This window comes from Myiozetetes cayanensis, unplaced genomic scaffold (assembly GCF_022539395.1).
Source record: "Myiozetetes cayanensis isolate MyiCay16 unplaced genomic scaffold, myiCay2020 scf2-11, whole genome shotgun sequence".
NCBI lineage: Eukaryota > Metazoa > Chordata > Aves > Passeriformes > Tyrannidae > Myiozetetes > Myiozetetes cayanensis.
In genome coordinates, this window is record NW_026087411.1 from 38,789,697 (window position 1) to 38,805,267 (window position 15,571).

Below are 15,571 nucleotides of genomic sequence, written 5' to 3' on the forward strand. Positions count from 1 at the left end.
CTTGGTTGCAGCTTATGGAAACCCACTTAGATCCATACTTTCTTCCAATCCTTATTGTCTTACTAATTGGATCAGCATACCTGCAGGCAAACATTTTACTATACAAATTTATGGGGAGGCTGTGGTGTGTACCTATGCATGAAGGTAGGAGGTAGCCTTTGCTTCCCATTACAAAATGGTTCTTATAATTTATTTCCGTAATCATACGGTTCTGTTCCTGGCAGATGTCTGGGGGTTAATTAACAGTTGAATTGAGACTGTAGGAGTTATCAATTTGACAATACTTAATAAAAGCATACAGAGCCTGGAACAGGTCAACACTGAGAGGTCCATTCGAGTTTAAAGAGAAAACATAATATTGAGTAATATATTGATTTCTCGTGCTTAGTATTGGCAAAGCAAACCTTCCCATTCAAACAAACTATGTACCTAATAATTTCTAGTAAAATGAATTTCATAACACTTTTCTTTGAATTTTCCTTCACATACCAGCACCACAGTGCTGCACACAAAACTAACAGCTTCCAGGACAAAATATGAAGCACACTGACAAAATATGATCGTTTCACTATCCTTTCAGCATGCTCCTCTCAAGCACCATTCCATGCAAGTAACATCAGCAAGAGGAATTTAACATGTTGCTATTTTAACAAGCACTAATCTCAAAGAGGCCAATTGTACAGAACAAGCCATAAACACAACCCATATTTCTACAGAGACTCCTTCTGCCCTCATGGCAACTCTTCATAGGGTAAGAGAAACTGCAACTCTATGGCCTTCTGTTGCATCAGTGTCTAATACTTGGGACAGTTAAAGTATATCCTGAAAAATCAAGACATGCTGTTACAGAAAAAAAAAATTAAGTTCATCCACTGAGTGCCAGGTTCTGAGCTGGACCTCATACAGAGCCATTTACCACTGAGATTGTCACTTGAAGAGCACCCAGGATTTAAAAGAAAACAAGAGATGCTCTACGTGTGTTCTTAATACTTGAGTTTTTGGCATCCACTGTTTGAAAAGAAAATTCTTGATGCACCTGGAGGAGCATTTGGCCTTGGAGTGCTGAAACTTCATGTTACATTAAGGTGCACTCTGCATCTATAGTGGCCTGTATCATTTGGCAAGACATTGCTATTCTATAGGAGGCAGCCAAGTACTTGGCTGAATACCAGAAAAAAAAGAAGTCTAAAAAAGGTGAAATTTTTTGCTCTCTTAATTATTAGTACTACTAGAAAATCTTGCATTTCAACCAACAGAATTTCCAAGACACCTACACCATCCTGATTATCTGTATAAAAAGTAAGGGAGGGAGAGAATTGAAGTGTAGGACTCATCACATGATATAGCATATGTTATCATAGCACATGGTTTTCCCATTAACATTCCATTTTTGACTCTGGATGATTTTCCTCCTGGTATAATAAATCCCCTCCTGAAACTAGTCCTAAAGCTACTCAACTCAGTACCCTCACCTTTATAAGAAATATCCAGTAGTTAACAGGTAAGTACTAGGAATAAGTACTCTGAAGGTTCATACTCTCTTAGAAAGGAGTGTACCTTTTCCTTCCCCCACACCTCCTACACTCACATCCAGACCCTGTTCATGCTGCTCACTTGCACAGGGGAATCTGTGTGCCTTCTCAACAATCCCACTGGTATTCCAAGTGGGTAAAAAGTGTCACCTCATTAAAAACCCTCTAGCAGTGGATGGTTTTTGTGTCTGCAATGGAGCCTAATGTCAAGGTTCACTATTAAAGGATAGAATTTTGCATGGTTTAAAAAAAAAAAAAACCACACCAAACACCAAACCCAAGCCAATTTTATTTCCAGACAACCTCAGTAAAAGAGGAAGACCTAAGCTGGAATTCCCTGTACACATTGCAGATAGTGTTACAGTCTCTACAACAATTATTTCAATCTGAGTCTGTAAATCCATGAGAAGTGGTTCTACAGGACTGAATTTTGCTGGTGGCATTCAGCCTCTCCTGCCAACCTTTTCCTGCCTTACATTTCTTTTTCATTCATTGAGGCTTGCTTATTTCTCTCCTCCATTGAAGAACAAAGCTGTTTCCTTCCACTACATCTGCCTTCTCACACACCAGTAGAACTCTTATAGGAAGAGGTTTCTGATAAGAAATCAATTTAGATTCCATCCACAGAAGACCAGGAAAACTTCAGCGTAAATCCGGGACACTGAGTCTAACTCTATTTATAGACACTGAAGTCAGACTGAACACAAGGTCAATTTCTCTTTCAGGCTGCAATGAACCTCTCAAATCTGCTGAACTTAATGAAGTTGCAGCAACACCAGAAAAATAAGGATGGTGCCCATCATTCATAGTCCTGATACCTTCTTCCAAATAATTCGCCATACATGTGTCTTCCAAATGCATTTTTTTAATTTGCAAGGACAACAGGAGTTGTATTACCAGCCAAAGGAGGTAACACAGATAAATCCTTACAGGTCACACTGAAAATGTAATCTGATATGTACTTCTGAAGACTGGAAAGATACAGCTTCTTTCGTTGAGAATCTTTTCTGAAGTCCTCACTCATGGACAATGTTCAGTGTTATCAAGATTTGCATTCACAAAGAGGGCAATATCATGGTAAATAAATATTCTAAATCTTCTTCTTTATTCTATCCACGTAAAAAAACCATCAAAATTGTCAGAAATTACATTGACACCTATATTAAAACCTTTCTGCATAAAAAAATGGCAGTACCAGGGCCATACAGCAACCTAGAATAAGATCATCCTCATATAATAACATCAGTAAGGCAAGGAACATGTTCCCAGTTCTTTCTTTACATATGTTGATGCAATAATGTCAGAACACATTTGAATGACTGCAGAAGGCACATATTAAATATGTGAAGCCAATTTAATGTCTTAGAATACAACTACCCTGAAGAAGGGATAACATTTGTTTCACAGTCCTCCTTGGAAATCCGACAAAGCACCTTTCATGTCAAAGTTTAAAAAAGCACACTCACTCCTATAATTATTTATAGCAGAAGTTACAAGCAAGAAAGTGCTGTTGAACACCTGGCTGACTAAGCAGTGTTGGCAGATCAAACATTGCAAAAATACAGTATGTGCACATTTTGAGTAGCATTGCTGTGCTTTGTTTCCTAAGCTTGGTTTTCCTGTGCATTTCCCTATGTCCCTTTCAGTTATACTGAGATTTAGGTAGTGAAATAGGTTTGTGGAATTTGTTGAACTTTTTTTTGGAAGCTTAAGAAATATAAGAAATATATTTATTATGGAGAAATACATTTATTATGGAGAAAAGAGAAACCATGTTTTAAGTCTTCCACTATAAGCTAGTATGATTTTTGTTAACACCCCAGTCCAGCAGGGTAGGGACTGAAAGATAACTGATCTCTAGTCTGACAGACCATAGAACAAACCACTTCTGGCCTCTTCTTTTATCAGTGGGAAAAACGAGGTCTGAGGTGAGCTGACCTTGTCTAGGGTCACGGGGCAGAATGAAGAAGAGAATCCCACCCCCTCTGGACAGACTTTTCCCAAAGTACTTCCAATATTTTATTTTATTTCTGTGTAGTACTGAAGAAACAAGGGGCCACTCTCGTAGATCTTTCAGCTGCTGTTTAGGTGCATGTGGGCAGTGGAAGTGTACTGGGTCAAGGAGCAGACTTCAAAAATTCCCAATCTCATGGTACCCATCTACAGGTTCCAAGGCCATAGTTCTCTAATTAGTTTCTACTATAGACAGGATGTCCATTCAAAATGCAATTTTAATTTTTTTTTGTTATTTAGTCTTTCTTTAAAGTTGTTGCTGGAAATGCCCAATCACATGATGCTGTTTAAGTTTTTGCCAATAGTGTCTAATGCAGGAAATGGTTGAATTTGTTGTATTTTCTTGATTTCCTGAGTTGACACAGGCTAAATGTTACCTCAACTAAAGCATTTGAACTGTTGCTCACATTCAGACAGACAGAGCTAAACTACAACTCATCTTTCTTTCTTGTAGTGTACTTCATATTTTTTGGACATCTGTGACCACCAAGGAGCCTGGATTACAGCAGACCATAATACTCCATGAACCATGGTTATAATTAGGCGTCACATCCATTGTAATCCTATGGACGTCATCATGTGTTACCAGCATCTGTTGACAGATTTCATACCAGGCATATCACTGAAATGGCAAGTCTGGAGAGGGCAGTCCACAATAGAAACAATGGCATTTATTTTTGGTTTGTTCCAAGACTGCCTAATAGAAAATATATGCTGCCAACTGCCAGGGCTCCACTGAGATCATTTTTCAGTATTATATTACCAGTTAGAACAAAGATCTGTGCCCATATACCTGCAATTTTCTCCTAATAAATAAGCAAATTAAGAAAGCATTTTCTGCAACTGTCTTAGCGTGAATTAGGAAAGGTAGAAGCCTTGAAATTTTACAAGGTTTATCCAACCCTTTTATTATGCAAGTACTTTTCATGTAATAATAATTCAGACTCCTTTCCAAGACAAGGAATAAGGATCCCCACTCCTAATTTTTTTTTAAATATGGTTTCAGTTAACATTAAAACTAAACCCTGTGAACTGGTAACATAAAGTAGCAAAGCTACACTCTCTCTTCTCTGTGGAAGTAAAGCACAGTCTGCTTTAATTTATCAATGTTGAAATCCGACTTTCAGCTGAAGTGCTGTCTGTTCAGAAAATGGAAACATTAAATTTTCTATGTAGTATAGCTCCTCCCTGCTTTTCTGTAAAAGTCAAGAGACTTACTGTAAACATTCAAAAGTCTACCTAATCCAAGTTCTCTTTACTTCTGATCATTTGTCTGCATTGAAGGAAAACTGCATTAGAGTGCTGACTATCTAGTAATCTGTCTAATTTTTTTTGAAAACAGCATTCTCTGAAATACTGGACAACTGAACCCTAATCAGATGTAGCCACAACCTCTTAGAGCTGCACAGTTTCAAATCACTAAAGCACTTAAGCACTAAGATAACTGAGAATTTCCATTCTCATTATAAAACAGAAAAACATAGTTGACCATCTGAAGAGTGTCAAATTAAAACTAATGTCAGTGTTGATGAGTACAACTTAATTATTGGTTAGGAAATTGCAGTAGCTGGTAGATCAAGAAAAGTGAACTTCAACTTAGAAAACTTCTCCCACTATACTCACACGGCAGGATCCAAACAGGTGTGAATGTAGGAAAATTAATAAAACCAGCTCAAACTCACAGAAGGAGGGAGACTCCAAGCTAAATTTGAGTGGAAAATATTGGCTCTACAAACTTTAATGGAAAAGGAAACCCCTTGGCCCCAACAATTCTAACAGCTCTTACTTTTACAGCTATACATTTATAGTATAACTTTTATAGAAGCTGTGACTGCAACAGTGGGCCAGGCTCTCTCATAAGATCTAAACTGGCACCTTCTACTTTGGTTTTGAAGTGAGCTGCTCAGCTATGCAGAATGCATATGCAACCTTATTGTGCAGAGCACTGTCTTTCTCTCCCTCCCTTTTTTTTCCATTCTTGTAACCAGCAGATAACCTTTTAATCCCAGATCTGTCAGCTGTAACTTCAGCATCACCTTTCAAATTGGAAAGTAACAAATCCTCTACAATATTTCACCTTTCCCTCTACAATATTTCACCTCTCTTTTCCATGTGCTGTTTAAAACTCAGTTTTCTGAAATTAGAAATCCAAATATTACTAATGTATCAAACCATTGACAAGACTGATGTGGGATCATAATTTCTGCCTATGTTCAGAAAAAAAACATGGACAGTACTTGGTGGCAAAATCTTTTTCTTACACCTAAAAGGCAAGAAGCATTTCCTCCACAACAGTATATTTCAATATATTTACAGACCTGTTTTTTTCCCAGACAGTGAACTGGCATGTGGGAACCTAATCATGAAATACAGTTTTCCAAATATAGCTTGGATATATTTCTAGGCAATATTTTCCTTGTCAGATCATTCCATTGGAATGAAAAGTATATTCTACTAAGAGCTGACTTGCAAGATCGCAACTTCAGAAGCGATTTCTCAGTCTGCTCTCAGAAATATTGCAAAGTTCTGTTGCACACCAATTTTGAACTATCTCATTCATCTCCCTGTTTATAATTGCAATTTACTCTTTTTGAAAGTCAACCAGGTACACACATCAATTCAGAGTCTGCTTTCTGAAAGGAGGACCCAGGAAGTTAAGTTAAAAATTACTGAAATACTAATACATAAAATCTAGAGGTACTGACAGGATATTTTCAGTGCAATATAAAAATAAACTCCTGACTCTCATAAATTATTTTCATCTGACACAGGTTTCATCTAAGAATCAAAAAAGTAAATGCTTTTTCCTCAAAATATGGCATAGCTACTATCTATTATATACATGTTTTATATAATGTAAAATATGTTTTATTAGAACCCCTTGCTGTACGGCCCTGACAATTCCAGATACAGCATGGAAATAAGAGAGGACATCATTCCATACAGAATCACACAGACAAACACACATTATTTTCAGACCTTCCTTTGCTGTTTCTCCCATGCTGGGTCCAGGAGCAGGTCCCTGTCCCATTCTTCTTCTTGGGTCATGTACTCATCTTCTTCATAGTTATAGGTGTACTGCATGTTTGTTTCTATCTGGTTCATGCTATTCATGCTACCGGGGATCAGCTTCAGCTGCTGAGGCTTCTACTACAATTTAAGTTTAGTTTACTTGCTGATGGGTTGTAGGTAGCAGTGTCTGCTTTCTTTTTTTTCCTTTTTCCAAGGTCACAGGGAGTGAGTATCGACGAATCTTGCTGGGAGCAGAGGCTGAAACTGTCAGGTAGGTGCTGACGTGTAGTGACTTGCTTCCCTCTCTCCCCTGCCCTCCTTCCTTCTCTGTCCCTCTCTCTCTCCCTCTGTGGCTGCTGCTGCTGCCGGTCCCTGCGGCTGACCCCTGGGAGAAGCCCAGGGCTGCTCATTGCTGCGGCTTATTATCCCCGCCGGGCTGTCACGTGGCGCTCCGGGCGGCGGCCCCGATCCCAGCCCCGATCCCAGCCCCGATCCCGGCCCCGCTCCCGGCCCCGCTCCCGACCCCGCTCCGGGCGGTGGGATGCGGCGGGTGCTGATCCCGCACGGGGCAGCCTGCGATGGGTGGGCTGCGGGAGAGCAAGGATGGGCAGGGGGCTCGTCTCCCCGGGAGCTCGTCTGCCTGCCTGTCTGTCGTGTCTTCCGATTTGACACAGACTTGTCTTTTTTTTTTTTTTTTTCCCTCCTACTGACATGTATTTCTACTTCTCCAGACCCGTCTGTGATTTGCTAATGTAGTTTGGCGCAGTTTATCGTTTGTCTGAAAGTCCGTATCTGTCCTTGAGCCACTTCACACTTTCAAATTAAGGATCACACGGAGCCAGCACAGACAAGGACACTCAAGAGATCAAACAATTTCCATTGGAGATTGGGTCTGGAGTTAACCAGGAAGCACGGAAGCACAACTTTAAAAAGCAATGTATATATTTTTGTCCAGAAAACTCTCTCAGTAAAACCAAAAGCAGGCATCAAGAAGCACATACAAAGGCCCGTAGAACCAGTAACTTCACGTATGTGGGACAGGAACCATTTACCCGTGCTTTCCATAGAGCAAAATCCAAAAGGATAGCACTGAGATCAAGCATCCTGGCAAGCATGCCCCGTATCTCCCGTGCCGTATCATTTCAGTTGTCCCGGTAACAGAGTTTCTTCTGGGAATTGGCAAGTTTACTATGTTCTTCATGTAGCTTGTCATTAATACCTGCACCTATCATCAGCCAAGGTCATCCTCGCTAGCAGTGTCCCCACAGGATACAATTCCACCCTCACTTAGGAAAAGAAACCGCTTTTAAAAGCTGAACTTTTAAAAGCCGTAAATTAAAAAGTCATATACAAGGGAAAACTTATCAGTAAAGGCAATAGTAGGCCTCTAAGCCAATGTAGATGAATAACCAGAATAATTTACAGCCTGTGTTCTCCATTTCATATTGCTAACTGAAGCTCTGCTTTCTGTCAAGTCACCTTCTAGCCCATAAAAATAAAGAAGAACAATGCAGTGTAGAAGAACATGCACACATGCACAGAAAATACCTACTCACTAGCTCAAAAAAACTTCATAAATACAGCACTAGGGTTGCAAATTGGAATTCAGAAGAGGATTGAAACACTTCATGCAACAAAAGCAAGCTGAACTTGTGAAGACTGATGCACATACTGTAAGATAAACAGTCCAAAAATGAAATTCCAAATCTAAGCAGCAAAGTCAGAACCACATGCTTTTTGTCTGCTCAGTGCAAACACTCTCAAAGTTGCTACACTTCCATCTATATAATGAACTAATGTTGGTGAATGCTATGCCTAGACTTTTTTGTTCAAGTGCAAATGAGTGTTCTCTTAGGATACTCTCAGACAATATCAAATTGCAATTACAAAACAAAATAGTTCACATCGATACACATTAAATGTATGCTGGTGTAATTCGTGTGGTTTATTTTTATGGCTCAGTAGTCACCTGTGGTTTGCAACAGTCCAATTGCAACCATCTAAGTGATAATTTAAGTCTTTGAAGTCAGTAAAACCATTTCTTCTTTTTCACCATACAGAGTACAGAAGAAATTTCTAAAGGAAATGCAGGAGTCAGAGAAGCCCTAGAAGTATACACATAAATCTGTAATGCTCTGACTCAGAGCTGTCCCCCATGCAAAGAGCTCTCCTGCACTGATGAAACCTGTGACCTTTCATGCACTCCCTCATTCGAGGTGAGCCACTGCAACCAGATTTGTGCCTTTCCTCAGCACTGCCTTGTCTGGGGATCTTCGTGGATGAAGTCACAGGGTACCGCACCCTTCCCCACTGTGCAGTACAGGTGAGCCTTACAGGTACTGATGGTTTCATGCAAGGAGGTGTTAGCTAAAACCCACATTTTATATGTTGGCCTTCACCCTCTAACACAGGCCAGGGTGCCTGTGTCAAAACAAAAACTGAGTTGTGGTGGTGACAAAGAATATCCAATCACACAGTGGATTAAGACTGGAGTCAGATCCATGCCTAGATTTCTAGGAATCAAAGAAAGTCCAGCCAAATTTTCCAGAAGTCTAAAAGAAGCTTACCAAGCTTTTTCACAAAATAACTGGATTTGCTCAGAGCATACCTAGCCACTGCTGCAAAGGTACTGTTCATTTTTTCACGTTTCCTTGGTAAATACATAAACAGTACTTTGACAACAAAGAAAATTAAACAAAAATGTTTGTTCCAAGAAAACTAGAACCAAATTGTTCCAAGCTAGAACCATAGTCCCACTCAGCTAGTCTGAGAGATTAAAAAAAATTAAGTATTTCAAGACCCACTTTGGCTAGGTTATATTAGTCCATTTTGGATCAAATAATATAGGGGACTTCAACTTTTTCAGTGTGCATTTTGAGAAAGTTGGGCTTTTTGTCTATAAAACAGAAAGCTGAATGGAATAGCCCCACTTAAAAAAAAAAAAACCAAAACCAACACCTGCCTATCTTGATGGAATCTGACCTGTTTTAGGTTCTCTAAATAACTGCTTACTGCCTCTTAATCAGAGAGCATGAGTAGGCAGAAGAGATATTTATAGATGGAGCTTTAGGAGGAGTATCTGGTATTTTGTTTACTACTTTAATTTAATTTTATAAACTAACTGTGCAGATGGTAATGAGAAGCATATGAATGGAGGTCCGTAGTGGAAGGAGAGCCAAAATGGAACTCTGACGCCAAACTTGAAGTGGAAAGGAAGATGCCTCTTCCAGCTCAACAAGAGAAAAGGAAAGCTGTGCCCAGCACAGTAGTATGAATAAAGCAATTTGCTTCAATCAGCTTATTCCCACATCAGAGGTAGGTTAGAACTATCCTCACTAAATCTGGCAGAGTTGCACAGCTACAAACTATGTGTGCCTAAGAAGAAAGGAAATACAATCAAAACAAAGGTTAGTAACCGGAGCAGGAAAGAAAGGACAAAAGTCAGAAGCAGAGAAAAAAGAAAGAAACACAACAAACTACATGGATAGGGAGTTTTAAGTTGACATGGCAAGACATTGGGGATATTGACATGGCAAGAACAGTTCAGGTAGAAATGAAACACGCTGTAAGATAAAAAGAATACTCATGATTGCCAAATGAATTAAAAGAAATAAGGTTGCACAGGGAGATCAGAAAGGGAGATTGCAGAGCTGAAGTGGCAACTATTTTTATCTTTTATTTGGCAAAAGGTGTGCAGTTGTAGTTCATGCTAACATAAATGCTAGCAAGGGCCTAGCCAGAAGAATGATGCCTTTAACCCAGGAGAACACTGTGGCAACCAGATATCACTTCCCATGCATGAGGAGTACCAAACAGGCTTTCCTAGTAGGAGCAGCAGGTCTCTGAGGTCACACAAATGCCTCCTGGCATGCTTTGCATTAGGCTACTTGAGAATCAAAGGGCTTTTCTAACTAAAGAAAGTTAATCTTGATCATTCTTTTTAATTAAATGGAAAGTTTCACACAGTTTTTATTTAACATTCATTTACTTGTCAAAAGCCATCATACCATTCTCTCAAGAACTCGCTCTGCACTTTTTACTGTTCCTCAGACTTTCAATCCTTCAAATGCTTCTTATTCTTCTCTCTCACAAAATCTTAGAATGAGACTAAAACCACAACTTGTTAATAAAACAAAAATGCTCAACACTACATTTCACCAGATCTTTCTCAAACTCAGTGAGATATAGACCAAGAAATAAGTCAGATTTCTCTACTTAAATAATTGCCCATGAAACAATCAACTGATGTGGAAATAATCACCATTAGTTTTCAGTTTTAACACTTCTGTATAGGAACACAATAGTTCATATCTGCCAAACTGTCTCAGACAGGACATAGAGAGATAAAGAACCTTTTGAGAGCTCAGTCAGTCATTGAGTCTTTAATCATAGTCTTTTTGTTTGTCTGTTTCTTTGTGAAAAAAAAAAAAAACAACAAACCAGTAGGATGGTTTCTCAATAAAGAAGTCAATGAAAGGTAGTAGAAAAGAAGTTCAAATATATTTAAATAATTATTCTCTTGTGTAAATTGTTAACAGGATCTTAAAAAAGCAATCAAAAAGCCCTTTAACTTTCACAGCATGTCATAACTGTCACTTGTACATAAAATGTACTTCTGCTTGGAGCTTAACCAACAAAGATATGAATTATTTAAATAAGATATTGATAATTTAAATTGGTTCAAAATGTTGGATTCTGTTAAAAATTATGCATATATTTCCTGGACAAAGCTAAGCAGAAAGGTGAAGTGCCTTATAAAAAATGTATTTATCATTTATTAGATTTCAAGAGACACAACCTTTTTTTTTTTTTTTTTGGTAATACAAGAAATATAACCTACCTTCTTCAATGTAAGAAACACACTATACTGTAAGTTCAGAAAAATAAAAAAGGCAATTAAATTCATTAGGTAAGGGTAGCACGAATAAACTTTAAACTTGCTTCATATTCCTGAAATGAACACGTACTGAGAAAACAGAAAGAGAGCAGAGAAGTATAGAACTGGGAACCAAATTTCTTTGCCTGAGCTAAGGAAAAGCACTGTGGGCACTAAGCATATTAGCCCTCCCACATTTATTCACCAAGAGGCACAAACTTTGGCTCTGAAAATTCTTCATGTTACTCATACATGGTGATATTAACTACACAGTACCTAGTTACTTTTTAAAAGTATATTATTTCAAATCACAGGTTTGGAAATAAAAACTAAGAAAGAGATGAAAAAAATGCAGTGCTGGCCTCATAGTGACAACTGTCATTGTCAGGAGATCCCAAAGTGTTTCATCAGCTATATATAGAGACGACTTACTCTGTCCCTGAAATTCAGCCATGGATGAAGTGTAGCAAGAAACATTTATGGGACAGACAAATACTACCAAAGCGTAGCTTAGGCTTCAGGGGTATGGAGAAAATGCTGACTGCACTGACATCACTGGCTTTTGCCAACCCTTTGTGCGGAAGGAAAATCACGGGGCTGAGACATGGGGTGGTCATGCCAGCTTAAGATGCCCTTGTGTGACCTTGAGCAAGTCAATTCAGATAAGGTTTGCCCAAAAAGCTAAGTGTTGGCTTGTTAGACTACTCTCACAGAGAGAAACAAGCTTGTCGTGCTGCACTGTCCCATCTCTGAAATAGTGTGAGCAGTGCTCCCTTTGGTACTTAATGTCCACCTAAAACACAAATTCTCTGGAGCAGATGCTTTGTCTGACTAAAAGCCTTGAGGAGCCTACACAACCACCATGATTATAGTGTGCTTTACCTAGCAAACACCCTTCACCTCCATGTTTGTCTCTCCAGTCTGTCTGTGGCCTGCACCCAAAAATACCTAGCATTATTCCCGTATGTAAGGCTTGCTCAGGCATTCAGGGCCCCTTATACCCTTGAAGGGGTGTTCCTACTCTTTGTAGACCACACTTGGAGCTTTGCATCCTGCACTGCAGATGATCCCGGCTCTCAGAGAGGGTTCAAGGCAGACAGCAGCAGGAAACATTCAACATCTGGTCTCTGCCACAGTATCACCAGGCAGTACTGTGATACGTAATAACAATCACAGACTGCAGTGTGAGTGCTGAAAGATGTAATGTAGCAGGGCAAACCCTCCAGCCATGGTGACTGCCAGGCAGCGCTACACAAGGTCAGACCTTCCACGAATGAGAAGAGCCCTCAGACATCACATTCTGACGTATTTCTATTCAGTTTTTCAGAAGGAACCACTACACCTGAACTGCCTTATCCCTTGAGCTAGCCTCTTGAGGGTGCCTTTTTGGTTTATAATGGTCCTCATCTGGGTAAGTGCGACTCACAAAGACAGAACAGATCACGGACAAAATAATATCAGAAGCTTTGATAGATGCTTTGCACAGATTGGAAATGTGCAAATTTAAAACTGGGAAAAGTATATTGTAATTTATATACGGAACTTTAGTCAGTCTGTTGGCACACTGAAGCTGTAGAGCAATATGCAGTGAGTTACAAGGCAATACACCCAGTAACAGGTGGGGAAACTACAAATAGTGCTGGCATAAGGTCGGAAAAAATGGTGAGACAGATCCAGGATTTTAAAAATGGTTCAGTGACGAGAATGCAAGGGGCAGGACTAGGGGTATAGCACGGCCTATTACAAATCTTCTGAAGAAACCTTCACAAATCATGTGTTCTCAGAATCCTGGCTGTGTTCCTATTTTATGCTGGCTTAGATTTACCACACAGAGATACTAAGCAAGGAAGAAACAGTGTGACCAGGGCAACATGAAAGCTGCAACTGACTATACAACTTACACTTCATGAATGCAACCAGTTAAGAAAATCCTCTAGTAGGCCAGCCTGTGACCTTTTTTGTCTAAAAAAGCACCACATTATTCAAAGTGGTGCAAAAAGTAAAGCAATAGTTTTGGTCACAATGAGAAAACCAAAGGGAGCAGGGAGGGGGTGGGGGTGAGATAAGGAATGCAAAGACAACATGCCTTTATTTATCTAGAAACAAATATCATCAACTAGGTCAGAGTTTCCAGACAACAATTATCCAAGGGGCACAGATGAGACATGGCAGGTTTGAAATCACTGAGGTATTGGGCACAGGATATGGGCACTGGATATCCAACACTGCTGTGTTCCAAACTGAGCATTTGTACAGACTGACTGAATGACCTTTGACAGTTGCAGTCTCCATGCCCTCATTTCTCTTTCCAGATACACCAGTGTAATACCACTAATATCCATAAGATTAAACTCACTCAGGAAGGCAACCTGGTTGAACAAATTGCCAGTAAAAATGAACCTCAGCTACTTAATATTCATGCCACAGGAGCAACACAAAAATTAGTAAAAGCAGTAAATTCATCCCTGTATACAGCAGTGTTAGGCACAACCTGAATTACTGCCAAACAGGGATAACATGTTCTTTATACAATATGTATAGCACAAGTTTTTCTTTTCCAGAACCCCTGTCTTTACATCCTGTCCAAACAAAGCTTTACTCTGACACTCAGCTGTATCAAGAACCAGCACAGAGAAAATGTGCAACGTTCCTGCCATGCCTGACATGAAAGCAGCAAGGCCTATATTTTCCAATTCCTGTTCTGAAGACAATGTTCCCTTCAACTATGATCCTTCTCACTAACATCAGACATATTCTTATGTCAGGAGAAACGAGTATCCGTTTTACACAACACCCTTTCCAGGAGGAGACTAGTTGCTCTTGAGATCTACCATCAATAACCTCCTCATGGTGATGGCTCCTGATAATTTTCAATCCCTCTGAATGTGCACAAGTCCTCTGTTTCTTAACTGGCTCACCTCTCTCCCTGCTTAAATTCAGTTTAGCATAAGCAGAGTAGGACAGAAGGGCATTTAAACATTTCTTCACTTTGAAACTAGTTAGTTTATAGGATAAATGCAGTAGATCTATGCTAATGGGCCATCCAGACCTCTGTTGTGTCCCATAGTTAAATCTGGAATAGTGGTAATCTTTCAGAATTTTAATAACTGAACCAAATTCAAGAGGTTACGGGTTTTTTTTAAGCGGATCTAGGTAATTTTCTAGTTCATGTGGCCAGCAGTTGCTGGAGGTGGAGACAGCAACAAAGGTGAACCTACCTCTAAGGCTGTAAGGCTCCACATGTATTTATATAAACTCCTAAACTCATTGTTCAGTAGATACAATCTGAACACATCTTCCCCTGATAAAAGCATTCAGCAGAAAGCTCATTTTGCAGTTCACATGGATGGATCCAAATATACCTTAAGACTTTTCTATGGCAGACCAAGTTGTTATGAGTGTGCTTCTAGAATACCCATAACACTTTTTCACTTGTTACCCATAGCTCAGCAACCCCCTTATACCACTTCCATAGGTAAACCTGGCACACAGATGAAATATGGAAGATCAGGCCCTAAATTTGTAGGGCTTGATTTTTTACTGTTAAAGCACCAGTGGTGGGAGTCAGGAGGGTCATAGACTGCACTTTTAATTGCAGGAGAGAGTGTTTAAAACAATGCATGATGGAAATACCAGACAAAAACAGGATTCTGCTGGGTCTAAAGGTTCAAATCATCAGCTTTACTCAGTGGGGAAAAATGCAGTATGTAATTGTACTCTGTAAAGCACTTAAGGGAAAAGACACTTCCTTAGTACCAGCATTTATTATCCTAAAACTATCCAATGGATGGGAAAACGGAGCAATGTACAGTTTGAAGAATGTACCTCAGTTTTCTTTCTACAGACCAGAAATAATACTAAAACTGTTTAGTATAAGGAAGTGTGTGAAAATCAAATACCAGATAGATTTGGAATACTTGAAGACAAGTACAAACACTGTGATGACCAGAGCTGAAAATCTTGAATTATGTAGCTGTGAACACGCTTAAATTGAGTGCAGCAGACCTTCACTGAATAAAGAAGAGAAAGCATAATGCTGTTGAGCACTGCTTGTGCAGTACACTGAACAAAGCACAATTTCTGGAAAAAAAAGTAGTTTGTGACTATGCAATTAAATTCTGCATTGTGATACATGCAA

The 15,571-nt window shown here is 39.4% G+C and overlaps 1 protein-coding gene across 5 annotated transcripts in view; it reads right to left on the reverse strand.

Annotated features, from left to right (window-relative positions):
* The window catches only part of ACTN2 (actinin alpha 2), an 84,146-nt gene that overhangs the window by 61,488 nt on the left and 7,087 nt on the right, over positions 1–15,571 (reverse strand). For 4 of the 5 annotated variants that reach the window (XM_050315515.1, XM_050315514.1, XM_050315513.1 and 1 more), the window contains exon 1: positions 6,525–6,924. The exons of the other annotated variant lie outside the window; for it this stretch is intronic. In XM_050315515.1, the coding sequence (XP_050171472.1) occupies positions 6,525–6,659 (135 nt within the window). In that variant the 5' untranslated portion in view covers positions 6,660–6,924. Of the gene's footprint in view, positions 1–6,524; positions 6,925–15,571 lie in introns of those variants that run through there. 5 annotated transcript variants of the gene reach the window in all.